General features: G+C 42.1%; 1 protein-coding gene across 4 annotated transcripts in view; it reads left to right on the top strand.

Annotated features, from left to right (window-relative positions):
- Positions 1-18,246, top strand: part of slf1 (SMC5-SMC6 complex localization factor 1) — a 63,837-nt gene that overhangs the window by 20,772 nt on the left and 24,819 nt on the right. For all 4 annotated transcript variants that reach the window (XM_048525199.1, XM_048525200.1, XM_048525204.2 and 1 more), the window contains 6 exons: positions 2,552-2,714; positions 5,201-5,419; positions 5,557-5,628; positions 9,704-9,865; positions 11,734-11,900; positions 16,256-16,396. In XM_048525199.1, coding sequence (XP_048381156.1) covers positions 2,552-2,714; positions 5,201-5,419; positions 5,557-5,628; positions 9,704-9,865; positions 11,734-11,900; positions 16,256-16,396 — 924 coding nt within the window. The remainder of the gene's footprint in view (positions 1-2,551; positions 2,715-5,200; positions 5,420-5,556; positions 5,629-9,703; positions 9,866-11,733; positions 11,901-16,255; positions 16,397-18,246) is intronic.

The raw sequence follows: 18,246 nt of genomic DNA, 5'->3' as shown, positions 1-18,246 counted from the left end.
AACGGATTGGCAGCTGTAGACTTGTTATGACAAATTGAAGATCAAAGTTGTAATTGACTTTGTGAACAATTTTTTTTGTGGCTAACTCAGAAGTGGTGGAATTGCAAGTATGGAGAGCTACGTATGGTGAAAGGATACAAAAAAATGTTTGGAAATGGCCGTATCATGATATGAGATCAGAGATCTTAGACTGTAATGTTCTATGTTTTATAGAGACCACCTATTACGTATGCATGTATAATCTCTTTATGACCTAAGAGAGAGCTTGGAATTTCGGGCTGCTGTGTTGTAGTATAGTGAAGAACAATATCTGGTTAGAGTGAGTTCAGAAGATGTTTCTCTGATGTCCACTGATTTGAATTTACCAGTTACTGTCTTTGTGTTAATTCCCAAAAATAAAAATTACCTTCTAATTGCACTATTAAAAACCATTGCATTTCAATGATTCTCGGGGTTTTTTTTTTTAAAAATGAATACAAATAGCCAAATGTGATTAGAGATCAGTTTCTCCCAAAATAGTGGACAAGGTCAGAAATTATAGCCCACCAGGTTTATTTGAAACGCATGCTTTTGGAGTCTCGGTCCTTCTTCAGGTGTGAGACAGGATGCAGTGGTGGGGGGGGAGGGAGATTTTGAAGCTGGTGAAATCCACATTGATACCATGGGGCTGCAGGGTCCCCCCACTGCATCCGAAAACCGGCCCAGCTCGTCCTAGCCTGCCTAACCTGTTCTTCCTCTCACCTATGCCCTCCTCCCACCTCAAGCCGCACCTCCATTTCCTACCTACCAACCTCATCCCACCCCCTTGACCTGTCCATCCTCCCCGGACTGACCTATCCCCTACCTACCTCCCCACCCATACTCTTCTCTCCACCTATCTTCTCCTCTAACCATATTCAGTCCTCCTTCCCCTCTCTCCCTGTTTATTTCAGAATCCTCTCCCCATCCCCCTTTTCTGATGAAGTGCCTAGGCCCGAAACGTCAGCTTTTGTGCTTCTAAGATGCTGCTTGGCCTGCTGTGTTCATCCAGCCCCCACACTTTGTTATTTTAGTTTGGAGTGAGACTGGCTTTATTTCTATAGGAATTTGTAAGACACCATATTGACTGTCTATCAATTGTGTGCTTTTTGAACAAAATAAAATGTATCTACAAATGCATTCACCCCATAGATTGTGTGCATGTGTGTGTTATGGCGTGATGGTGAGGGGTAGAGAGTGGGTGGATGTGTCTGGCCTCTGACCTTCAGATAAATGTTCTCCAAGGAGGACGTTGGGATACACAACAATGCAGAGTCGCCAAATAGAGGCTGATAGCCAAGTTCGGTGCTCACGATGACAGCCTCAACTGGGATCCTTGGTTCACGTTGCACTATAGGTGACTCCACCACACTATACACTCTCATACACGCGCATACACACATGAACCTATGGGGTAAATTTGTAGTTGTAGATACAAGCTATTTTGTTCAAAAAACACACAATTTATAGACAGTCAATCAATATGGCATTTCATAAGTTCTAACTTTAGAAATAAAATCAGTCTGACTCCTAACTAAAACACAAACAGGTTATAAAAAAGGCCTTTCTGAAGAAGGCTGTAGGCCCGAAACATCAGCCTTCCTGTTCCTCTGCTGCTTGGCCTGCTGTGTTCATCCAGCTCTACAACTTGTTATCTCACACCTAACATGCATTGTTTGACCTAAAATATAACCTCTTCTTTACACTGATAAAACCCTAAGTCCTCTCAGGACTGTAACTTGAAAGGAATTCAGGGATTTACATATACATATTAATCAATTAAAACCTTCTAACTGATTAAAGATTTGACAGTATCTTGTTTATTTGGTACATCCTCAAAAATGGTGTGAACCTCTGATCTTTTACTTAAATTCTGTATCTGATACGACCTCACTCACTCACTGACACCTGAAGAAGGACTGAGGCTCCAAAAGCTTTGTGTTTTCAAATAAACCTGTGATTTCTGATCTTGTCCACCCCAGAACAACACTGTCACTTCCACATCATCCCAAAAAGTGAATAGCTGCTGCCTTTCACACAACAGCTGTTGGTGTACACGTGCAGCTTCTGTTGTACTGATAGATGGGGAGCAGGAGGGAATGGGCAGTGAGTTGGAGTTCATAGTATACAAGATATTATTTTGAATTTATAAGTTTTCAATTTGAAGAAGTAGTTTACTTTCATGCAATCTTCAGACCTCTTTGGAAAAGGAAATGGGTTGAGAAGATGTTATTCATTTTTCAACTTCTGTTAATGGAGCAATTGTGTTATGAAGGAGTTTATATTGTCTTAAAACAGAAATACCATTCGTGAACCATGCCAGACAGTATCACTTTAATTAGCAGCCGTTGATTTTTGTTTTAGCATGGTTGGGGAGAGAAGTGACTTGGGGCTGTGGAATAATCAAACAGATCCGTATGGAATATTCCTTTGGAAAATGGGAGGGTGAGTTAAATGATTGCAAATGGGTGTCGGTGTGAATTTAGTTCTATTACAATAGAATAGACTTAAAAACTGCATTTCTTTTTGTCAGAGTCCTGCATGCTGGCAAAGCCACAGTGTATCATCGACCAAGACGTTGTTGTGAAATTACACATGTTTTAACAGAAAATCGAAATTACACAATGGAGCGAATGAAAAATACATACAAGGCACCTTACTTTCCTGTAGAGTACATTGGGCAATTCATATTAGAGGTAATTTGCCACTGTTTGTAAACTAATATTTATTGCTGTAACAGTTAACATTTGTATGTCAGGTAATAGAAACTAGTCTTCAGATACTAGAACAGAATGCATCCTAAAACATTCAACTTCTATGCAAAGTCGATTTTGTGGATTACATTAAAAATGATATAATTCTGGGGCTTTTTTGCATTTGGAGTCAGTGTGTATGGCTAAGATCCATGTCATCCAGTTATTTCGTAGTATAGTGCAGCACTATGGAGAATAGTAAACCATGTCCCCTTTTACAAAGCAGTTATTTGCCATATTTTGAAATTTAAAAGTTATAATAATCACTTTGTACACTTAGCCTATCATAGCAGTTGTCAATGTAAGTGAAAGATCTCTTCTGGCACAGTAGTAATATCCCTACCTCTGAACTACAAGGTTTGGATTCAAATGCCATCTGCCTCTGAGATGTGCCATATCACATCTGAAAAGGTTGATTTAAAAATTTCTTCTCTGAGGCAAATGTAATGTTAGGGCACTAGGATGGTAGAGTGCCAAGTGAGCAGTGGTAGTTGCAGAGATCAGAATGCACGGAGGGTGGAAGCTGGGTAACAAGGTGGCAAGGGGGCAGGTAAGCATTGCAGAATTTAAAGATAGGTCACAGCAGGCAGGAGAAATCCAACAGGGGTTGGGGAGGCTCATTGTTAGCTTTGACTGAGTTTGGAGTCAGGCTGTCAGATCTGAAGGAGGTGCAGTTGGGAGTTTCCAAGACAGTAATGGAATCTGTTCATACTTGAATTATGTACTTAATAGTCTAACTTTAAGAATTTTACTTCATCAGAACTGTCCAATATTTCCAGTTCAAATAGAGATTTTTGGCTTTATTTCATTTGATCATTTTGTTCGTAGAATCCCTACATTGTGGGAGCAAGCCATTTGGCTCATCGTGTTGGTCCCTCCCAACTGCCTGAAGAGTGTTTGATCGAGCCCTAGTCCCCTACCCCTGTAACCGTGCATTTATAATAGCTAACTCACCTAGCCCGCACATTATATGGCAATTTCTTTCGCATGGGCAATGCACCTAAGTTGCACTACTTTGCGATGTTGGGGGGGCGGGGGGGAAGGGAGCACCGGGGGGAAACCCACACAGACACAGGGAGAAAATGGAAACTTGACACGGACAGTTGCCTGAGGGTGGAATCGAACCTGGTTCCTCTGTGCTGTGAAGCAGCGGTGATAATCACTGAGCCACCATGCTGTCCTACATATTTCCCTGCATTTAGAGTAGAGTCATAGAGTCATATAGCACAGAAACAGCCCCTTTGGTCCAATTGTCCATGCTGGCTGGTGATCCTAAATTGATCTGGTCCTATTTGACAACAATTGTCTTCAAACCTTCCTATTCATGCACACATCTAGATGCCTTTTAAATGTTTCAGTTGTACCACTTCACTGGCAGCTCATTCCATACACGCGCCACCTTTGAGAAATAGTTAACCCTTCAGTCCCTTTTATATGTTTCACTTCACCTTTAAACCTATGCCGCCTTGTTTTGAACTCGTCTACTCTGGGCAGAAAAAGACCTTGGCTATTCACCCCATCCTTGCCTGTCATGATTTTTAAAGCTGCTATAAGGTTGCTTCTCAGCCTCCGATGCTCCAGTGATGATAACCCCAGCTTGAAAATCTCCTTTCAGGCCTCCAGTCTCCCAGAATTGTAACTAAAGCCATTGTAAAAGCAGCTTTGTAACTCAATATTTTATGGCCTAATTTGGATGCTTCTGCGTCACTGCACGTTGCATTTTTTTCCTTTTTTCATGTTTGCATTTCTGCAGCCTAAAAATATTTTAGGCTTATGGAAACTAGAGGCTTTTCATTCCTGAAGGAGCTTATGCCTGAAGAGAATTTCTGACCGGTCTTTTGAAGAAAAGGAGTCTTGACCAAATTACTGTAGTCGAGGGTAAAAATGCCAAGGTGAAAGAGAGAGCTGATCTTGAGCAATACATTTTGAATTGTTGCAGAGCAGAAGTTTATGCTTGATTTCTAATTATCTTTCAAGTTCCATTAATAAAAGGGATAATCTTTGGCCTTTGACTTTTTTTTTTAAGAAATGTTCCTCATCTATCCAGCAGTATAGGCCCTATGTATCATTCATCATGTGACCTAATTTGAAAATATCTCAATGATTTTTTTTTGTCTCGAGTCTATTCCTGGTTAAAATTACCATTTTCCAACTGGATTGTTCGAACTAGTGGTTCTGAGAGAAGCTACTGCAGTTTAGTTTGCTTTTAGATGCAAGCCAAGCCAATTCCCGAAGCCAAAACTTGTTAGTTGTAAGCTTTTATTCATAATATCAGGATCTCCTCATAATAAGCATTGTATAAACATTAGAAACTTTTAAACCTAAAACTAGAAGTAAAATTTGATAGGTGTAAGTATCTTAATTTGTTTACTACCACAGTTTCTATGGCAACTTCTAGCTTCTCTCATCACTGAAATTTTGATTTGCAGCCTTTTTGTTCCAAGATGCCTACCAAAGATGTTGAGATTTCCAATGTAGATTTTCTGGATGTTGATCATATATCCTCGCGTTCTTTCCTGGATTCAGCACCGGATGTTACACAAATCCAGCATTCAAGGTCTATTTATTTCAAGAAAGTAAAACATGACGAGTCCTCTATCTCTACAGACTTTAAACACAAGCTTCAGATGTGCCTAAGTTCACCGGATGTAAGCTAACACAAAGAACATCAGCAGTACTGCCATTTTTTTAAAATTCTTCACTTAGAGAAGATTTTCAAAATTAAAGTCTTGTATTGGTAATGCATTAGATGTTTTTTCTGGCATTTATTTATTTTTTACTTCAGACAATACGAAGCAACTATGCGCCATCAGGTATAGGATGCTGTTTACCTACCTCAACTACTAAACATCATCAGGTATGCCGATTTTTAAATTTGCACTTTGAATGTGCAAAACTTCTACTGAGTAGTGTTCTGTAATATATTGTAATGTACTTGTTTTCTTTACAATAGATTTTGAAACAGACACATTGTTCATATCGGATTTTATCTTTTCCTTTTACTTCGTCTTTACAAGAAAGAATAGCTGAGTAAAGATTAATTGGCTGAATTTTCCCAACTTTTGACTAAGCATCAGTATCAGGGAGCTTTAAGAATGATATCTCTGCATGAGCTGTCATGAATTTTCTTACGCAGTCTTTCAGAAGCATCCTCATAAAGTATACACCACGTTTCCATGGCATCGATCTTGCACTCCCTTGTGTTCAGTAGCAGCCGAGGTGCTTACCTCTGCCAGGACCTTCCGGCATTTCACCACTAATACCATGCCAGCATCAATTTAAATGTTGCAAGATAGAATGTGCCCTTTACAGATTCGATGTGTGAAGAATTAAATGAGTACTGGCCATTAGAGGAAAATTGGTGCCCTGGTTTGATTATCATAACCTGGTGACCAGGGTGAATAGGTGCACCTGTATCCCCTCAACTTCTAGTGGAGACCTCAACACCAGACCCTGTCAGACTGGTTTGAAGTTGCCACCTGGAGTCATAGGTGCCCATGAACCAGAGGCATGTTCAATGCAGGAAGGAGGATCATTCTTCTGCAACGGTCAGTATTTCCATTGAAACCAGGGTTGTAATGACAGTTGTTGACCCCCATACCTGACTCCCAACATGGGCAGTACACCATGCTTCCACTACTGTATTAGCTTTTCCCTCTTTTCTTTAAACCTTGAATTGATTCTTTAGTTACTTTCCTCTCTGCATTCTAGCATAATATCTCCAGTACCCACAGTTGACTTCTGTGCTATAACTGTGGGCCTGATTTTTAGATTCTGTTTTTTTTCCCACCCCACCCCCAAGTTTGATATTCAGCATGATGTGAAGAGAAGCATACAGGCACATAATTTATAAGCAGAGAGATCAAAAGATCGTACAAATGGTGTGAGTGGAGTGCTACATGTAACCCCACCATATTGTTCTGAATCTGTAAAGTCTTCCTAACTCTCCTGTTTTGACACCATCACTGACCACTTGTTATGATCCCTCTACTTTATCTAGTTTGTACAGTTTTGAATACTTGTTATTTCGGCTGGACACTCTGAGACTGTTGTACCTAGTGTCTTATTCTAGCCATTTGATTTGTTTCCAGCACCACATTATTTTTATTTTTTGTAATTATCTGTCTGCTCCATTAGTCGAATTGTAGGTCATCACTTCACTTGCTAATCAGCTGTTATCACTTTACTCTCACTGTCTGACACTTGATAACCTGCAGAGAGTTTCTATTCAGCCGGTTGACACTCCACACACACAGACACACCATTTGTACGATCCTCTGATCTCCCTGCCAATAAATCATGTGTGCCTGTGTGTTTGACTTCACCTGATGAAGGAACAGTGTTCCAAAGGCTTGTGATGTCAGATAAACCTGTTGTTCTAAAACCTGGTGTTGTGTGACTTCTGACTTTCTGCAGAGTTCAAAAATCTTGTGTTGTGCATTTTAGGATCCAATTGGTGAACTTTCTCCATCCATTTATGGGTGCAAAAGCTACTTCCTCAAGACAATACCATTATTTAAAGTGGAATATTCCCCTAATCAAGTGTGTCATGGTTAATTGCAAGCCAGTAGCAGTATTATAGTGAGGGTGAAAGAAAGGTTGTTCATATCAGATTTTTCCCTTTCATTTTCCCTTGAGTGGCGACTTCAGAATATCATCTTTTGAGTGGCAAGTGCTTTCTAATTCCATATGCTTGCATCTCATTAAAACATGGAACTTGCCCTGCAGAAGTGTGTAGAGTATTCACTTCCATACTGTCACTTTAAGGGTGGTTAGAAGTGTGGAATGATGTCTGCCTCAATTTTGTATCAGTGATAATGGGAACTGCAGATGCTGGAGAATCCAAGACAACAAAACGTGAGGCTGGATGAACACAGCAGGCCAAGCAGCATCTCAGGAGCACAAAAGCTGACGTTTCGGGCCTAGACCCTTCATCTGATGAAGGGTCTAGGCCCGAAACGTCAGCTTTTGTGCTCCTGAGATGCTCCTTGGCCTGCTGTGTTCATCCAGCCTCACGTTTTGTTGTCTCTGCCTCAATTTTTGCCTGTATTAGAGTATAACACCTTGACTGCTGTCCTCAACATCGCGGTTCAAGGATCTCTGATGTCTGAAGCTATCTGCAGTCAAGATCTTAAGACAAGAAGCAAGGCATTCAGCCCATTGTGTATGCTCTGCCATTTCATGAGATCGTGGCTGGTCTAATAATCCTCAACTCGCCTTGCCTGTCTTTTCTCCATAACCCTTGATTCCCTTATTGATTTTTAGAAATCTGTCTATCTCCACTCTAAATATACTTAATAATGCGGCACCTATATACTCTGTAGTAAGGAATTCCATAGATTCACTAGGATCTGAAAGAAGAAATTTCTCCTCCTCTGTCTTTAATGGGTGACTCCCTTTATTCTAAAGTACCCTTTTTTTCAGTCCTAGATTCTCCCACCGAAGAAGCATCCTTTTCTCCTTAAGAATCTTGTTTGTTCCAATAAACACTCTCCTCGTTCTTCTAAACTCAAAAGAGTATAAGCCCATAGAATCAGTTGCTTGTTAGAGGCAATGAAACCCTTATGCTTGCAATTCTTTCATCCATAGGCTGTCTGAAGCGGCTGTTCGTCTTTGATATGGGTGCACCTTAAGCAGCTATGAAATCGCAAAATTATACTCTGAAATGTTAACATTGCAAGTGAAAATGTATTTAGAAAAGTGATTTCCAATTATTTTACAGCCATGCCATCTATGTGAGATCAGCATGTTTTCTTATTCTCTGGCTCCCACTAACTTAAACAGTTGGGGTGGTGGGAACTGTCCTGTGGTGGAGCCTGTTGATTCAGAAGACTTGGGCAGTAGTCCCCTGGTGTCTTTGAGCCCTGGGTGCCTACAGGCAGCATTCTGTCTCCCTAAGAGACAGGATCCCCTTCTATGATGTCAAGATCCTATGTCTCCCCAAAACCTTGCCTTTAGTGCTGAGCACTTTTGGCTAGAGTAATGGAATCTAGGCCTGTGCACTTGTCCTCCCATCATTGAGTCTGCTTCATCAGGGAACTACAAGGTGGCCACTAAACTGTCCATGGAGACAGCCAGGCGCATGCATGTAGGAGCCAGCATGGTATTAATAAAACTGGTAGACTCCTAAATCTTTCTGGCTACCTCCTGGCATTACGGTGTAGTGATTGAATTGACCATCAAAGAGGAGTTGACTGGACAAAACAAGTCAGATAAGTTGTGAATCTCTGAGTTGCAAGAGAAGCTAAAGTATCCTGGGTCTAGGGAAAGGCTTTAATCCAATTTATAATCAAATATATTACTGTGAGTATTATCTATTTGAAACTGAGTTGCAAATGAATTTCTTCTCCTAAAGGGTAGTGAATGTCTGTCTGGAATTCTGTATCCCAAAGAAATGTTGGAGGCTAGATCACTGAAAGGATTTAAAGAAGGAGGTAGTTTTTTTGATTCCAGTATTAGAGTTGGTAGCTAGGCTGAGCTGCCATAAAAGTAGTGCAGGCCTGGGGCAGATTAGCCATAATCATATTGAATGGTAAATCAGGATTGAGGTGTTGTGTGGCCTGCTCACTTACTGTATTTTTCACAGGCCTGCATTATTTTCTGATTTATTTTCTGTTGTACAATATAAACTACGATTAGGGACCTGTAGACTACTTCCACTAGTGTTGTGTTCCCTTCATTTTTCTACCCTTATGCAATCTACATCTTCCAATCCAAGATAGTTTCTTACTGTTGTACTTTTTCCATCTCATACTAACAAAGCTACTCCATCAGCTTTCTGTGCATCTGTCAGCTGAAATTTGTTTCATGTTGCTGAATGTCTTTCCAGAGTGCAATCGTAACACCTCATTCTTTCTATGTTTGGGACTTTGTTTAGTTTCAGTTTGAATCATTGAAAATTTCATTCACCAAAAGAAAACTTCTGCTTGCAGATTCAAGCGATGATATTCCCTGGAGTTACCATTAATAGAATAGAAGGTATTTTGGAGGGGCAATTCTATATGGAAGCATTGAAGGAAATACGTTTTCACTTGTCATCCAATTTTTTTCCACCTGCACTTCTACTGCAGTCTCTCTTGCAACAGATTCTGGAGGTGAGTTGAAATGCCAAGCTTGGCTTAAAATTGGATTTGATTGCCTGAATCAGTTGGTTGGCACAATCCAATAAGCGTCAGTGAGAATCTCCCTCACTGATACTAGCAGTCTTGCAGAACCTATTGCTGAAGAGGCAGGAATGTCTTGGCTCCTGAAAACATGGGGGAGAGTACAAGGCATTTGCTGAAAATGGGAAGTACAAGTATCCTGTCAGCTAGAAGGATGTCAGCATGCATGCATTTTGATGCCATATATGTTCACTTGTTTCATTTGGCCCTTGACCTTGCAAAAAATATGTTTAATAAAGATATGCACTCTAAGCACGGTAATGTCCATCACTTGTGCTGTAAGCAGAATCCTTCTCAGCCAGGACATTTTGGTGCCTTTGCAATACACAAAACGATGAATGTACATGTCATGGCCACACTCTGCCCGCCAGCCTAATGAGCCTGATATGCTAAGGGGCACCTGTATGGTTACAGGAGCCTCCACTGTCATAACCATTTTTAGTGCTGGTGTCACTGGTAGAAAGGCTGAGGAGCTGCTGTCCACAATGGAAGCGCCCTTCAAGAAGCTCCTAGAAGCCTAAAGTAACCAGTCCTCCCATAACGTCTGTTTGTGCATATCTGCTGACCTGGGAATTACAAAGTCTAGTGGCAACTTTAGGTAACCAAAATAAGATGATCAGTGATCCTCACCCTTCCGAACAAAAGCCCATGGAGTTTCAATCCTATGTCAGGTGATGATGCAACTGCTTCTTCAACTGCTCCGTGGCCAGCCACTTTGCTTGTCAACCATTGTCAGCTGAAGGCCTATTATGGGTAGGAGTCAGAGCAGGAGGACCTTTGCCAACTACTCCTGGTGTCTGTTCCACTTTCTCATTGGAACCTGAAAGCTTCCACTCCTTAGCTGCATTTTCAAATTCCCCTTAGACTGTCTCTGTATTCTCTAGGTGATACAGATCTAGAACTGTTCCTCAAGTTTTGTCTTTTTTTTTCCCTACATCCCTCTTCTCCTTCACCCCACTACCTCATGTCATCAGCCATGGACTCAAAACAAGATTTTTTTTTAAAATCCAACTTTCATGAAGACTTTAGTCACGAATTCTAATCATTTTGGCTATGTTTATTTTTGGGTCTAATGGCACAGGGTGCAAGTTTTGTACCTGGTTCAGTAAAGTTTTTGATTATTGGATTCCACCTTCCCCAGGGATCTTTTTAAGAATTCACTCTGGGATATGGGTTTCACTAGTCGGGTCAGCATTTATTGCCACTCTCTCTAGTTGCCCTTGAGAAGATGATAGTGAGCTGCCTCCTTGAATCACTGCACTCCATGTGCTGGAGGTGAATCCAAAATGCTGCCAATTAGGAATTCCAGGATTTTAATGCATAGACACTGATGTAACAGTGATATATTACTAAGTCAGCGTGATTTGGAGGGGAGTTTGCAGGAGGTGAACTCCCTGCTGGTGCATTAGAAAGTAGCAGAACTGATTAGGCTTCATCTTTTTGGAGATAGATTTTGTTTGCCATTTATGTGATACAGAAGATACTTGCCAGTCCTATGCCCAAGCCTGGGTTTTCTGCAGATACTGTTGGAGCTAGCCTAGACTGCTTCATTATTGGAGGAATTGTGAACAGAGCCCAACATAAGAATATTTGTCAGCAAAAGTAAAGACAAGTGATGTTATTTGCATTAGTGGTCTGTAGGATTTTCTCCTTTACAAATGTTGACAGGCTGTAATATTTTTCTGTAACTGAAAGATTTGCTCCTCCAGATCTGCAAGGTCAAAAGATAAGGTACTTCTCATTCAAATGGTGCACCACTATTGGGTATCCACTGAATCAAAATTTTATTTTGATGGTAGGGTAATGTAGACATGAATTTCTTGTGTGAGTTCATCAGCATCATGGAAACTCTCATTCTTCATCATCCACCCTGGCAGCAGTCTTCAATAGTGAGCTACTATATGGAAGTTCTTCAGTGCTCCAGTTGTAAGAAAGGAAGTTTCTTTCTTTTGGAGTCACTTGCAAGGTAAGAAAATTCTATGCTAAATATCAACATTGACAATGTTTTATCAAATAGGTTATCCTAGCTGGTAGTGTACAAATCTAATCGGAAATCTGACTTGTTAAATTATATTTTGTTTCCTTTTTGTTTTAATGAGATGGTGTTCAACTGAAATACAAATATGCGATGCTGCAGTTTTGATTTGACAATAAATATAAAGTTTAAACAAATTAAAAATAAGCCATACTATTCGCATATAACACTAGTTTAAAGATTTAAAAAGCCATAGTAAAAGAAAATCCCCACTGCACACTTTTTTAACAGTACTGTACACTACAGAAAGAATTTCCGATCATAGAGGGTTTGACATTACAGATGCTTCAATTCCTAGCCATAAGAATCTGAAAGCCGCCTTGAGTATTCATTGAACTGAACACATACTTTTCTCCACTTCAAATAACACTTTCAGATTTTTAATCAAACATTTCTGGATCTGGACCTTTTTAAGACTAAGCTTCTTGCACTAAGGGAATCAAATTCGTAACAATCCCAGACAATCTCCCTTTCTTAGCAACAGCAGTTTTGCACTTCCAACTTTAGTCAAAACTTTGGCTAATCCCAACTGACGCCCAAGTCTTTTCTTTTTCAAAACTATGGGTGTTTCCCCTCATCAAAAAATCAGTGAGTGATTGTAAGGGCCAGATCTATAGTTACCTATGAGCTGGACTGTGTTTGATCCTGTCCAGCTTATCTTGGGTAACTAACCAGGCAAATACTGTGGAACTGTCCAATTTTCTGACTCCCTGAAATCAGATGCTCATTTGTGTACAAGTGGTGCCGGAGAATAGGGGAGTTGCCCATCAGAATTTCAAACCTTCTAGTCTATTTTCAAGAGTTCTTGGACTTCTTGATCCCTGTAGGCTGTTGTTGACCAGACCAAACCCCTTCAAAATGTATTAAGAGGATAGCTTAGACTGTAACAACTTCTTATTTTAAAGGTGTGTAAAGCGTTGCGTTCCAGATGCAATTTAATTGGTCCACTACTTGACGTTACGCATAACACATCATTTTATTTTCACACTGCTATTAAAATACAGAAAAAAAAAGAAAATTAGCTTAACTGAAACAATCAAAATGCTTAACAAAACATTATATATTAACTGCTACTAATTAGCTGTTCCAATATAATAACATTGCATCAACACACCTTTGGCAAAGGCAAATTCAATGAAATAGATTGTCTGCAATGCAATTCTAACAGCAGGAAAAGAACCCACACGTTTTAGCTATAACAGACAGAGGAAAAAGAACTCGCACATCTAGCTTCAAGATCCCAGAAAATGCAGAAAACCCCACCCCTGAGCACCAAACCATCCACAACCTCATCACCTCAGGTGACCTCCCACCTACAGCTGCCAACCTCATTTTTCCCCAACCCCGCACCGCCTGCTTCTATCTCCTTCCCAAAATCCACAAACCTGCCTGCCCTGTTCAACCCATTGTCTGTGCTTACTCCTGCCCCACCAAACTCATCTCCACCTATCTGGACTTCATTTTCTCCCCCTTGGCCTAGAAGCTCCTGACCTACGGCAGTGACACCACCCATGCCCTCCACCTACTCCGGAACTTATAATTCCCCAGTCCCAAACACCTCATTTTCACCATGGACATCCAGTCCCTCTACATCTGCATTCCCATGCAGATGACCTAAAGGGCCTCCGCTGCTTCTTGTCCCGTAGGCCCGACCAGCCCCCCACCACCGATACCCTCATCCGCCAAGCCAAACTCGTCCTCCCCCTCAACAACTTCTCTTCTGATTCCTCCCACTTCCTACAGACAAAGCAGGTGGCCATGGGTACTTGCATAGGCCCAAGCTATGCCTGCCTTTTTGTAGGTTACTTGGAACAATCCCTATTCTGTACTTATACTGGCCCTAAACCCCACCTCTTCCTCCATTACATTGATGACTGTATCAGTGCCACCTTGTGCTCCCAAGAGGAGCTCGAACAGTTCATCCACTTCACTAACACCTTCCACCCCAACCTCAAGTTCACCTAGATCATCTCCAGCACGTCCCTCACCTTCCTGGTCCTCTGTCTCCATCTCAGGCAACCATCTAGAAACCGATGTCCATTTCAAGCCCACCGACTCCCACGGCTACCTAGTATACACCACCTCCCACCCACCCTCCTGCAAAAATTCCGTCCCCTATTCCCAGTTCTTTCATCTGCACTGCATCTGCTCCCAGGATGAGGCATTCCACTCCCGTACATCTCAGATGTTCTCATTCTTCCAGGACTATGACATTCCTTACCTGTTTCCTCCCCCCCCCCCCCCCCCCCCCCCCCCCAAGCAGTGGTCGAGAACGCTTTCGACTGTGTTTCCCGCAACTCATCCTTCACACCCCGTCCCCGCTTTAACCGCTAAAAGACAATCCCCCTCATCCACACATACCACCCCACAAACCTCCGGATCCAAAGCGTCATCCTCCAACACTTCTGCCGTCTGCAATCCGACCCCACCACCAAAGACATTTTTCCATCCGCACCCTTGTCTGCTTTACTGATGGACCACTCTCTTCGTGGCTCCCTTGTCCGCTCCACACTCCCCTCCAACTCCTCCACACCCAGCACTTGCCCCTGCACCTGCAGGAAGTGCTACACTTGCCCCCACTACATCCCCCCCCCCCCCCCAAAAAAAAAAATCCCAGGCCCCAAGAAGACTTTCAACATCAAGCAGAGGTTCACCTGCACATCTGCCAATGTGGTATACTGCGTCCGCTGTACCCGTTGTGGCCACTTCTACGTTGGGGAAACCAAGCGGAGGCTTGGGGACTGCTTTGCAGAACACCTGCGCTCGGTTCGCAATAAACAACTGCACTTCCCAGTCGCGAGCTATTTCAACTTCTCTCCCCTCCTCCCCCCCCCCCCCACCCCGTTCCTCTGATGACATGTCCATCCTGGCCCTCCTGCAGTGCCACAACAATGCCACCCAAAGGTTGTAGGAACAGCAACTCATATTCTACTTGGGAACCCTGCAGCCCAATAGTTTGTGTGGATTTCACAAGCTTCAAAATCTCCCCTCCTCTTTCCGCCCCCCCCCCCCCCCAACTGCATCCCAAAACCAGCCCAGCTCATCCCTGCCTCCCTAACCTGTTCTTCCTCTCACCTATCCCCTCCTCCCACCTCAAGCCGCACCTCCATTTCCTACCGACTGACCTCACCCCGCCACCTTGACCTGTCCATCCTCACCGCACTGATCTATCCCCTCCCTACCTCCCCACCTACACTCACCTCCCCTGGCTCCATCCCTGCCCCTTTAACTTGTCTGTCTCCTCTCCACCTGACTTCTCCTCTATCCATCTTTGATCTGTCTCGCTCTCTTCCCCCTCCCCCTTTTCTGATGAAGGGTCTAGGCCCGAAACGTCAGCTTTTGTGCTCCTAAGATGCTGCTTGGCCTGCTGTGTTCATCCAGCTCCACACTTTGTTCACTAAAACTCCTTCTTTGCAAGTTTGACCCCACCCATTCAGGTTGCTTCTATTGTTCCAACTTCCAAAAAAAAAAACCCCAAGCTGTTTAACTGCTATGAGCATACTGCTCAATACTTTGTAAAGCTATACAACTAACCTCAGTGGTGAACTTCGGCAACTCCAGATTCTCAATCTTAGATTGTTTGTCTCTTCCTTGATGATCTGGGCCTACGGCATTAATAATGTTATGAGTAAGCAGAAATAGGTACCCTTAGTTTTTTTTTAATTAACTAGGAGTATCTGCTGGGGCATGGTTGCATGATGTGTGGGCTAAAATTCAGGACATCTGACTTTGGGAACATAGGCAGAATGGAAAGACTAATGATGGGCTGGGACCTTTCTCGTTGGAGTGTGGGTGATTGAGGGGTGACCTTATAGAGGTTTTATAAAATCATGAGGGAAATAGATAAGGTGCCTGTCAAAGATCTTTACCCTAGGGTGTAGGAGTTCTAAACCTGTGGGCATATTTTCAAGGTGTATGAAATAAACTGCAGAGAAAGCAGTAGACCAGGTGCAGTTACAATATTTAAAAGGCATTCGGACAGCTGCATGAATAGGAAAGATTTACAAGGATTTGGGCCAAATGCAGGCAAGTGGGATTAGTTTCGTTTGGGAGACCTGGTCAGCTTGGACAAGTTGGACAGAAGAATCTGATCCGTTCTGTGATTCCATAATCAATCTGTGTGATTTAAATTGTAATTGAAGTTGGAGCATTTAGATTTTTCAGCTAATCAGTTAATAACATTTTTCAATAATATAAAGTATTTTATTTGTAAGCAGATCTATTGTGTTTTCATGTTTCTTCTGCCATCCACTAAATTCTAAATAAATTAAGTTTGGAATTTATAGGTCCTGTGTTTATGAAAAGGAACCCTGTCATCGGTCATCAAATCAAGAGCTATCCATTTCAAAACTGAAGCCACTTTATAGATTGCTATTAAAGTACTACTTTGACCTGTTTGAAGCAGAACTGGAGGCATTAAATAAAAGGTAATTTGGGTTAGAGGGTTTAATGCCTTTGCCATGGAATGTTGCTATATAAGACAATTTTTCCAAACATTGACAGTGATGTAAATGTTTCTTTTTAACTCATTCTTGGAATGTGGACTTTGGCCAGGATTTATTGCCCTTGGTCGTCCTGGAGATGGTGGTGGAGAGCTAGTGCTTTGACCCACTGCATCCGTTTGCTGTGGGTAGACTCGATGCTTTATGGAGGGAATAACAAGGTTTTGATTCCTCAACAGGAATTGGGATTATATTTCCAAGTCAGGATCATGAATGCATTGGAGTTGAATTTGCAGGCGGCTCTGTTCCGATGTAGTTGCTGCCATTGTCCTTCTAGATGGCAGCGTTGTGGGTTTGGAAGGTGTTGCCTAAGGAGCCTTGGTGAAGCTCTGCAATACATGTTGTGGATGTTGCATGCTGCTGCTGCTGAGTATCAGTGGTAAAAGGAGTAAATGACACCATGTTCACTGATAAACAAAAAACGAATGACGACTGTTTTGATCTGAATGGTATCAAACTTCTTGAGTAGTGTTGTACGCATGCAGAGAAATGGGAAGTATTAAATTACACCCCTGACTTGTGGCTTGTAGATGGCAGACAGCCTTCTAGGGGATTGCAAGGTGAGTTACTTGCTGCATGATTCCTAGCCTTTGATTTTCCTCTTCTTGCCATGGTTTTTATACGGCTAGAATCCCCAAAAGGTTGATGCTGAGGCGATTTGCTGATGGTTATGCCATTGAGGGGCTGTGGTTAGATTCTCTGTTTTTGCAGATGGCCATTATCTGGCAATTGTACGGTACTTGCCATTTGTCAGCAAATCTCCTTCATGTCCAAGTGCTGCAAGATCTGGACAATGGACTGCTTCAGTATCTTAAGAGTTGAGAATGGTACTCAACATTGTATAATCATCAGAGCATATCCCTTGTTTTTATGATGGAGGAAAATCTTAGGATTGGCTGCTTTGGTTGCACTGTTGGGTTGGGCTTACAATATTGTGGATTTGAAAACCGATACAAGACTTGAACATGTAATCTAGAATGACATTACAGTATAACATTAAGGAAATAAGTGCCATCCTGTGAATGAAACATTGAATAAATGAAACATACTGTGGGTCACCTTTTGGCCAAAAACTGAACTGAACTAGCTGTATGAATTCTGTGCCGACAAGAACAGCTAAATGCTAGGACCTCCTGACTCCAGCAAGCCTGATCACCGTTGGTACGGCTCAAGTTGAGATTGAGATGAATACTCCCCACTTAGCCTGAATGCTTGCAGCTCCAACACCCCTCAAGAAGCTTGACATCGTCCAGGACAACTGACTGGTACCACATCCACAAACGTTCACTGCTTCCACCACTGATGCATAGTCACAACATGTGCAAGCCACACGACAAAAGTTCACCAAATCTCTGTAGACAAAAATGTCCAAACGTGGAGCCACTGCCATCTAGACAATCAGCATTAAAATATGAGAACGTCGCCACCTGTTAAGTTCCCCTCCAAGCCACTCAACATCTGGGCTTGGAAATATATCACCATTCCTTTTGGCATCACTGGTTTAAAATTCTCAAATTTTCTCCCTTACAGTAATATGTTAGTGTAACTACATCAAATGGACTGCAGTATTTGAGAAGGCAGCTCACCACCACTTTCTCAAGGGCAACCAGAGATGGACAGAAAGGCTGGCGTAGCGAACAAAACCATATCCCATGAATGAGTAAATAAAAATGAATTTGAAAGGAAACCTGAGAATTTTAACATCCAAGGCATAGCATTTTTCATAGGAGATTGTCCAGGTCATATTCTTTGGGCTGGAGTTACCAAGCAAAACA

Source organism: Stegostoma tigrinum, chromosome 3, assembly GCF_030684315.1.
Source record: "Stegostoma tigrinum isolate sSteTig4 chromosome 3, sSteTig4.hap1, whole genome shotgun sequence".
In the NCBI taxonomy this organism is placed as follows: domain Eukaryota; kingdom Metazoa; phylum Chordata; class Chondrichthyes; order Orectolobiformes; family Stegostomatidae; genus Stegostoma; species Stegostoma tigrinum.
Note: the sequence above shows the minus strand (reverse complement) of the source record. Positions and strands in the feature narration are given on the sequence as shown.